Source organism: Pseudorca crassidens, chromosome 16, assembly GCF_039906515.1.
Source record: "Pseudorca crassidens isolate mPseCra1 chromosome 16, mPseCra1.hap1, whole genome shotgun sequence".
Taxonomy (NCBI): Eukaryota; Metazoa; Chordata; class Mammalia; order Artiodactyla; family Delphinidae; genus Pseudorca; species Pseudorca crassidens.
In genome coordinates, this window is record NC_090311.1 from 37,067,167 (window position 1) to 37,077,359 (window position 10,193).

The 10,193-nt window shown below is 43.3% G+C and overlaps 1 protein-coding gene across 14 annotated transcripts in view; it reads right to left on the reverse strand.

Annotated features, from left to right (window-relative positions):
* The window catches only part of FAS (Fas cell surface death receptor), a 31,754-nt gene extending 23,886 nt beyond the window's left edge, over positions 1 to 7,868 (reverse strand). For 10 of the 14 annotated variants that reach the window (XM_067710082.1, XM_067710076.1, XM_067710075.1 and 7 more), the window contains exon 1: positions 7,516 to 7,698. In XM_067710082.1, coding sequence (XP_067566183.1) covers positions 7,516 to 7,545 — 30 coding nt within the window. In that variant the 5' untranslated portion in view covers positions 7,546 to 7,698. The other 4 variants (XM_067710080.1, XM_067710078.1, XM_067710077.1 and 1 more) reach the window with 4 other exon arrangements.
* Positions 7,869 to 10,193: the final 2,325 nt, after the last annotated feature.

The window sequence follows — 10,193 nt, forward strand, 5'->3', positions numbered from 1 at the left end:
CTCGTCCAATAACCCACAGTTAGGACTGGCCAAGGGAGGACTCGACAACTCTGGCCCAAACACCTCTGGGCTGTTTCAGGTTTACAAATTACTTTCCTAGTTGCTTTCTCCACATAGGCACACAAACAACTCAATTTGTTTTCAGACAATTGTTCGCAAGATGCCTGTGTGTTAATTATACAATGAACCTTCAAAGCAAATGCATGTTGAAGGTGGAGGCAGTCTGGCAGGAACTTCCTGGAACCCAGAAGTCAGTCCCCTGCCCTCTAGTCTGGGAAAACTGTAGCAGGACTGTCCAGGTTGCGGTTCTGGCTGGCAGGGAAGGTGAAACTTCCCAGCCCTGGTCTGCAGCTTGAAAGGAAGGGGAGTTTAGGTTTCCCTTCCTCCAGCCTGAGTGCCATCACACCCACTGTGAGTCCCTTGCAGGGGTGGGGATCTGCAATGCACAAATAGGAATCAGAAGTCTTCCTATCCTCCAATCTTTGCATTTGCTCCATTTGAAACTCTCAGAAACAGGGTGACGTGAGACTTTGTCCCTTGTATCAGATGATGAGAAACTGAAAGAACAGCTGGATTTTTATTAGTTATCTGCAGCAGTGATGAAGCACTTTTCATAGTCAACCTGGTTACTACGTAGAAGAAACAAAGCAGGAATGGAGCAGGAATGGCCAGACCCAGAAACTGATGGCCACCCTTGAGGTATATCACTTCACTTTGACAAGCTCTCCACACTTTCCCAGGAATCATAAACACCCAAGATTTAACATGGCAATTACAAATAGAGTAACATTGCAGTGACTGAATTAAACAAACTACTGGAAGAAACTGAGAATCCCATTAGCATTACTTCAAAGAAGCAGTGCGGCAATTGGCCCTAAGAGATGAGCTAGGGTTTGAAAAGGAAGTTTAAAAAATCACCTTTTTTTCTGTTCTTAGTGAAGTTCAAAGCAAACAGGAAAAGAATTTTAAAAAGCAGAGGCAAAAAAAAAAAAAAAGGTGTCTGGTGGTGAAAAAATGGCAGCAAGAATAAGTAGACATCTCTGGGACAGTCAGCGAGATTTTTCAATACTGAGCACACACTTCAGGCTGATTATAGATATTCAAGCTGACTAGAAGCTCTCCAGTAATCATGGTGAAGAGTTTTAGAGATGACCCAAGCCCTTCACCTTATAGGAGAAGCTATGCCCCAAACGGGTGGTGGGGTGACTGGCCCATGTCACACAGCTAGCTCAAGAGATTCAGACTCCTATGGGCTGAACTGTATCTCCCTCACATCCATATTCCTATGGTGAAGTCCTAACTCCAAGTAGCCCAGAATGTCACCATGTTTGGAGATAGGGTCTTTAAAGAGGAAATTAGTTAAAATGAGGTCCTTGGGTGCACCTTAATCCGATATGACTGGTGTCCCTATAAGAAGAAACTTGGACGCAGGCACAGACAAGGGGAAGATGACGTGAAGACACAGGGCCAAGGAGAGAGGCGAGGAAGAGATCATTGCCTCAGAGTCTAGGCTCCTTCTAGCCTCCAGAACTGAGAGAAAAGAAATTTCTGTTGTTTAAGCCACCCAGTCTGTGGTGCTGTGTTACGGCAGCCACGGGAAATGAATACAGGCCCAAACCACCATCTCTTAATTCCCTCAGATTCTGGATTTGAGGGAGGTCAGTGGTGCATACACACTTGGGAACTCCTCATAGCTGAGCACTAGGATTTCCCATCTTGAACTATCACTGAACTAAATAGACAAGAGATTGCAAACAGTCTTCAGAACCGGAATCATCAGGGGCCCCTAGGAACCTGAACTTCTTCCCAGTCTTACAGGCCCCACTAGGGGGTTGAAATCTCACTATCCCCTACTGTCCAGGACACAACTAGAACAACAGGCTAGTTCTGGTCATTCGCTCTTTAGCCTTTTAATTACTTATCAATACTTTAGGAAAAAGGAATTCTAAAAAGACCATTAATAGTTCACCATTTCCGATTGTATAATGCACCTCGAATATATTTGTGTAAAGGGTAAGGAAATAGTAATGACATTTTGTAGTAGGTGAATTATTGAAAAACTGAAATAAAAACAAATAAAAGAAAATTTTCTATATTAAAGAGATAAGTGAAGATCCCATTCGTTCTTACTTTTTTCAAAATGAGTAAATAAAATTACACAAGGTAATCTTATTCCAGTAATGTTTTCATTCTTTCTTAAGGCTAGTTTCTTGGGAAGACCAGGAGAGAGATAGCTGAGGCAGTGGGAGTACATGACTGGTTAGACCCCTGACTGAATCAAGCCATAAATAAAACAAAATGAGGAAACCCAGAGAATTTCATCTGGGATTAGATTTTGAGTTTAGTGCTAGAGTTAGAAAAATCATTTTCAAAACCCTGAAAGACATTAGAATCATGTAGTGATGGATTAAAAATTTAAAAAATGCTTAGGTCCCAACACAGACCTAAAGAATCTGGATCTCTGAGAATGGGGACTCCTTATGATTATGTTCTGTTACTTAATATTTAATAACCCTGGTGGTTATTTTGATGCTCCTCCCAGCTGAAGACCAACTGGAGGAAGCACAATTTGAGGTTAGCAGGCGACTACATTTACATGTGAGAAGATAAGAGTGTTACAGAGTAACAGCATCTGTGCTCTGCACTTGCAAATCAGAATTTGACTTTTCATGGAGAAATAATGACCCTTCTAAAAATAAGCCCGAAAAGAAAAGAAGTCATCTTTGGTGGAGGAAATGGGTGATGGGAGGACTACCAAGTCCTAAACTAGAACCCTAGAGTCCTTAAATGCCCAGAGGGGTCCCAGGGCTATCACAGGAGTAGAGCATCCAGGTGGAACAGACAACAAAGTGTAGGAGGGGCTGGTCAAACGGAGAGGTGCACGTGGACCAAAGGGGCAGCCATTTGATCCAGGGGAGTGGGGGTCAGGTGGCATGTGGGTCCAGATCTTCCAGTTTTCAAGAGAAACCAAAATCTTCCAACATTTAAGTGGTGGAAGCTAATATTAAAAATATATACCTGCACACATACATACTGTTTGTGTCAGTACTGTGCAGGGTAGACAAAACATAGCCTGGGGCAGTGTAAGCCCAATTTTTGAAATCAGGCCTAAATCCACACAGACATCCATGTGAAAAAACAGTCCATCAGGAACAAGGATCCTTTTGTGAGGATGGCTAAAAACCATAGCTCAATCCTCAGCAAGGGGCAAGAGCCTTACACCACAGGTTCTGAGTTCATTTTCTCTCTCTGTCTCCCCTCTTTTTTCTAAGATCTCTGACCTCAGAAATCAAAAGTGTTGATGTTTCTCACATCTTATATTTTTATGGTCTCCCAGAACACAGAGGAGACTAAATCCAGAATGCTGCATCACTTGACTGTAGGACAGACTGACGTTAATGACTCCGAAGCAAAGTTTATTCTAATTTTCCAAGTTTATCCCAGTTCACAGCTTAACAAAACCTACCTACGGTAGGCTTGCTTGCCTCGCTGGGCTGAGTACATCTGACGATTGAATCTGTAGTCAGATTTGCTAACTTACAAGATTGGCCTTACTCAAAATGTACAATTTCATACGAAAGTCACTATCATCCCGCACTTAGTGGATCTCGGGCCAGGTGTCCAAGAGAGCAATGGCTGCTGTTTCTAACTGCCCAAAGATGGGGATGGCTTGGTCGCACAAAAGCTCATTCCAAATCAGAAAGGAAGCTGTGATCAAAGAGGAGAACTAGCCCATTTCCTTCTGAGGAAGGTGAAGTTAACAATCTTACAATGATCAACTTTCTAATTTGGGCCTTACAACTCATAGTCTCACTTCAAAGAAAATAGTATGAAAGTAGGCAAGTACTTTTGAATTATTTGTTCCTGTTTAAGACTGAATGGAAGATAGTTAATTGGTGTTAGGAGTCCAACTACATAAGAGGCTAAAGATACATTGTTTTATTTCATTTTGTTTGTTTATTTATTCATTTTATTTCTTTCATTTTAAAGCAAGGGTCTTCCAGAAAATGAAAGGACTTATTAGCTAGTTAAATGCTGTTTTCCCACTTTTGTGAATAGATACACACACACAGCAAAAAGAATACAATACTATCCATTAAGTTACTTACAATGGTCCTATAAATAATTTTTTGGTAATAAGCTATATACGGTATTATCTTTACATGATTACTTATTATTTTTCATCATAAGTCAATAAGTCTTTAGTACCTATTACAAAACATGTGCTCATTTAAGGGACTTTTGGAACCTAAGATAATTCACCAAAAGGCACTTAACTCACTAGGGGTTTTCAAGTGGGGGATTTCCTTATTCAGGTTTTTGATCATCTCTTAGAAAATGATTACTCTGTCCTTGGCAGTTGTGGTAGCCTTCAGAGAGATTCCTTTGAACTACTGACATTTCCACCACTAAGAACTATTTAGAAGTAAATTACTTGTTTAGTGTCCCAAAGAAACTTACTTAGAGACAACATCCAAATCCTGAGTCCTCTTTGTCTTTCACCTTTTGCCTTCTCTAAACTCAACGCAAGAATAAAAATTGCTTTTTCTAAATTAAACTCTAATTTTGCCACCAAGGGTGGTAATTGTATTATGGAGAAAGACAATAGAAGATTTTTCATTCACCCAATTGTAGCTAGTCATGAAGGACCCAAAGATTTCCATATATCAATTTCATTTTTCCTTTCCAATCTTGCCATCTTTTATAAATTTCTGTTTTTCCATCCTGGTTGTTAATGTTTTAAATTACATTTCATAATTTATTTTATTCATAAGAATTTTCAAGTTTTTTATGATTTAAGGAAAACCTGTTAAAAACAACAATAAACAGAAACACATTGCAACCTATTTCATGTCTCTTAGCCTGGTTTAAGAAAAATTATTAAATTATAAACTAAACAACTGTCCTTTATTTTGTCCCTGAAACTCTTCTGTATGATTACTTATAAATACACCGACTTCTTTTTCAGCGGCCCTCTCCTTGTCCTCGACCATAATTTTGAGAAGTGCTCTAAGAAATAAAGGAGAGGAAAATGGCTAATCTAGTAACTGCCTAACCATAGACCTAAACAGTACAAGACAAAGCCTATCAGGACTATGTGCTATTAAAAGAAGCAGCAGCAGTCCTCACAGCTATTTCTCACACAAATTTCTAAAGTAAGTTTGCCTCTTTTTCTGTCTCCTTTAGACACTTGTGAATTGTTTGGGGCTTTCAAACTTACTTATCGTAGGTCCCATGGAAATGACACCCAGAAACTAGGGGAGAGAAAACTAACTCCAAGAGGGAAGAAAGAAGGGAGGAGAAGCAAAGAGGTAAAGGATGGGATATTTGCTGACCATAGATTGCGCTAGACACAAGAGGACTAGAGGAAGAAAGAGGAAAAGAGAAAATATGGCCGCTCCCTCCCATCCACTTCCAGCCCACTGACATGATTAAACCAAACTTGCTTCTGCGTTCCACGTAATTAGCACTCGAGCCCCCATTTAATTTATTTGCACACTAGTAAATAAAGCCCTACTAAGTGCGAAGTCATAAAAGCAAGCATTTTCTAGAGACACACAAGGTGACATAATGGTGTGGAAACTTCTTTAAGAATAGAGGCGTGATAGTGTGCCAGTGATGGGGGCAGGGCAGCATTCTGTGTAGCTAAATTTAAGAGTCATATTAGAAAAGAGAAATAGAGGATATACTACAAAATGCAAACAATGATTATCTAGGTGATAGGGTTATGTCAGATTTTTTCTTTTTACACCTCTGTATTGATAAATTTTATTTGATAAATGTTAATTTCTTAGGCCACATATCATATATAACAGTAATAAGCAAATTATGTTTAATAGATATTATAGATATTATAACATGTATATATAAATAAATGTGCATGTATATATACATGCATATATGTGTGTGTATGAATGTGTGTGCATTCTTTCAGAAAAGCAGTTTCCTTGGTGCTTTAAACATGCACCTCTGGTAAAGATGCTATAGTATAAAAGTTAAGCATAGCTCTGGGCCTTGATAATTTTGCTACACTTATTAGTATTGTTGTTCCAAGAGCTAAGAGACTGTCAAAGCAACTAACACTGCAATAAGGCAGTGGTTAATGATAAGGAAGAGAAGAGTGTGATCTGAGGTTGTATAAATGGTTTCTCAATTTTGAATCCTAAATTTTCTCGAAGAAAATTCCTAAAGGAGCCCAAATATTGTACATTATTTCTGAAAGGATCAGGGAAATTTTTTTTTTTCCAGTCATAAGATTGTTCCAGACATCAGTGCTTTCTTCCTTTCAACTCTTGTCATCTGGACATCAGGTGCAATCAACGAACCGCCCGGGCTTTGGAACTGGATCTAAATTAAATCCCCGCCCTGCCGCTTACTGTTTGGACTCGGTCTAATTACTTAAGCTTTCTGAACCCCATTTCGCCATCTGTAAAATGGAGATGAGGACATCTTCCTTCCTGCGCAGCTGCGAATGAACTGAGATCACATTCGTAGACATTCTGATCACAGTGCCTGGCACTTTGATGGGGACCAACAAAGTAAGAATCCGTTGGCTTTCAGAGAATTCGGAACTCACATGAACCTCTGGAGGCCCAGTGTCTTCGATCAGCCATCACCACGCTGGCATTGCTGAGGCAGGGACTCTCCAAAAGAGGTGGCCGCTGCTTAGGCTTCTAGGCCAAGTACAGGCTCCCCAGCGCGTGCGCGGTGGCAGGAGGTACCACCGCCTGAGCAGTGAGGCCCAGGTTCCCTACCGCCCCGGAGTTCAGCAAGCAATGAAAGATAACAAGAAAGAAAATGGAGAGAAGAAAATTTAAAAAAAAAAAAAAAGACCAAACCTGAGATGTGACTCACGGTCTTAAGGAGAGGGATTACCGGAAGGGAAACAAAACAGTTTCTTTTTCTGTGTAGCGATAAGAAGGTAAACAAGTCTCTTAAGGCGCATTCAGCCCCAAGATAACTTTTTCAAGAAAGAAACGGTGCAGTCCAAAGCCTCAGGTTTAACCACCGCCTCGGGGCTGATTTATTCCCTAAAGTTGGGAACTGCCGGAAAACCTGTATTACCAGTGCAGGGAGTGCAGGTTCTCACCGCCCCGCGGCGCGCACATCCACCAGCACAGCAGCGGTGCTTCGGCGTGACTTGTAAGGACTTGTCCAGAAGATCCCCTCCAGTCTCCGGTCCCTCCAGCGACACTCAAATCTCGCACGCCCCGGCCTGCCCCCCGCGCCCACCCCTCTCTGGGCCGCGAACAGCGTCCCCGGGGAGCACCCGGAGCTGTTCCGCCTGCCCCGCGGGCTTACCGCTCTATATCCAGCTCCAAGAAAAACGAGTTCCCCGGTTTCCTGAGATGCCGCCCTCAGGGAAAGTCCTGGCAGCCCTGGTGAGCCAGCCTGTCAGAGGCCGGACAAGCCCGCCGCCCACGCGCGCGTCCCCCTGACGCCCCCGGAGCTAGTCCAGCGCCCGCCCAGTGGCCGAGCTGGGAGAGGCTCCCGCCCGGGCAGGAAAACACTCACCAGTGGCCAGAGAACCCAGATCTCGGACATGGCTGTGGAGCAATCGCCAAAGTGAAGGAGCCTCTCCAACTGGCACCCGAGCGGGTCACACACCCCGTGAGAAGTGCCAGCCCCGCCGGGCCCCTCCCCGCGCTCCAGCCAGCCTGAGAGAGTGTTCCCGCCGGGACCCGCCCCGGGGCGCTCACGCACAGTTACTCCGGTAGCGCTTTTCTCTTTCTCCAGCAGCGTCTCCGAGCACCTGCGTGTCTCTTCTGAGAGACCCGAAAAGACTTAAAGAAAGGTCCCCGGGCCCGGGGGCGGGGGGGAGCCGAGGTTGGAGGAGGAAGCTTTGCTGCGGAACGCCTGGGTGGGGGAGGGCGCCGTCGATTCAGCCTGCGCGCGCACGGGGCGGGGTGGGGGGGTGACGGGGTTGTAGAGCCGGGAGTGGGGATTTGTTACACAAGCGGGCATTACCCGTGGCGGGCGTTTCCGCAGTCGGCTGGCATGCTTAGCTCAGGTGAGGATCTTGAGAGCGGGCTTGATGTCCTTTCTAAACTCTTCCGCAGTTTAAACTGGGAAGGCTGGGGAGGGCTGGGGTGCAGAGCGCAGACATCCTGCCTCCGTGCAGAAGCCTCGGCTAACTGCTGGGATTCTCAGAAAAGACCCAGTCTTCCCTCAGCTCCACGTGTTGTGGTGGTGACCTGAGAGGCTCACAGGAGTCCCCGGACTAGTGTATGTAGTGAGAGTTACCGAACGAAAAGTTTCAGATATCGTGCTATGGGGATTCCGAAGAGGACGGACCCCTTACCTTTTATTTCTCAAGAGGCGTACAAAGCTAACTCCCAAGACAAATCACACAGCTCCAGCTGTGTTAGAAGTTCACAATTACTTCCCCTCCTTTGTTACTCATTATTTCCTGGCGAATTTTCTTAAAAAAAAAAAAAAAAAAGTAGTACTTTAGTGCTTTGGTTAACAGCTCGAAGTCACTATTGTTTTGGAAAAGTTGATCTGTCTGTTTAGCCAGTTCTGCAAGAATTTTACAGAAGAAAGTTTGTATAATGACATCATCAAGGAGCATGACTCTGAAAGTAGTTCCTAGGCTGGGCACCAGTGAAGCGGTATTTCCTCGGCATCCTTCACTAAGCTTTACACCCTCACTCAGGTACTCTTCTTCCTTCCCAGATGGCTGTATCCCATTAGGAACACTCTCCTTTCCCTCCCTTTGCCTGGCTCATTCCTCATCCATCAGACTCCCTCTCTGTGGACATTTTCTTCTGGTAGCCTTTCCAGGCTCCCAAGTCTGGGTGAGGTCACCCTCCTAAATGCTTTCACTCACCTGGTGTTTTGCACTGCCCTCATGGCCCAGTCTTGTAGGTATGGATTTACCTGTCTCTGCTCATCTCCCTGCAGATTGATAGTGCTGTGAAGAAGACCCTGGCTGGCCAGTCCGGTTCCTAGTTCCCAGCCCAAAACAGACACAAAAAGAAGTGAATGGTGGGGGGCTGGAGCCAGGAAGTTGGGGGTGTGTGTGGGATGTGGAGAGACTGTGTATTATCTTTGCAACTTTTCTGTAAACCTAAAACTGTTCTGAAATTTAAAAGTTTATTGAAATTAAAAAAGAATCATAAAAGGAAGGAAGGGAAGAAAGGAGGGAGGAAGGGAGGGAGGATAGAGAGAAAGAGAGAGACAGAGAGAACAGTTGACAAAATCAGCATCTCATGAGTGAATCATGAGCCAGCAACTTTTACAAATGGTTCTTCCTTACTTAATATTTACCATTTTAACCCAGTGAGGTAGGTGATTATTAAACTTACTTTATAAATAAAGAATTGTAGCCAAAAAAGTTTAAGCAACATTGACCATTTGGTTAGTTAATAAATAGCAGATCCAGGAATTAAACTTCGATATTCTTGTTCCTGAGGCCCTGCTCTTTCTAACCCGCTCTGCCCCCCTCCACCCAATTACCCTCAAGTTCAATGAAATAATTATAGATGCTTTGTGGGGAGGAATGTGTTTCATGATCAAATGATTTTAGAAAATTCTGGGTTAATTTAAACAGGTCTCTTAATCCAAGACTTCTCAGAGCCTTCAATATGCTAATATGCACTGTGACTGTCTAAGAGGGGGCTATGATATATACCGTTCCCCAGCCTCTGTCTTCTTTATAGAGTCCTTTGAAGAACACCTTCTGAATGACCACCTTAGGAACGCTGGTGTTCTGCGAGAAACAGTTCAGACATCTCTAACGGTTATTTTTATTTAACAATGTATTCCTACGGGCCTCCAAGCCTTGAAGGGCAAAGAAATACAATTTTGATAACAGAATTTCTGGCACTCTACCAGATGCGGGAGATACTCTGGACAACCGTCCTGATTTTACTGAAACCACACCATATGAGTTAAAGCCTGTTCTACTCTAAAGATATCCTTGCCATTGAACATTTCCTTCTGAATAACATTTAAACACACATCTGCCTATTTGAAAAAGCTGGGAGGAAGAAAAACCCCAATACCTTTTTACCATCAAGACTACTTTTATTTCTTCTCCACGAATGTTTTAAAAATTGTTATCAAAAAAACTGCTCTTACTAAATGGCAACAAATTGATTTTAATAATCCCCACTTGCAGTGCACGTTCATGACTGTTTATCCTACATCTTTTCCCCTTCTCCCTGGTAACAGCATCTCTAAGTTGCCTT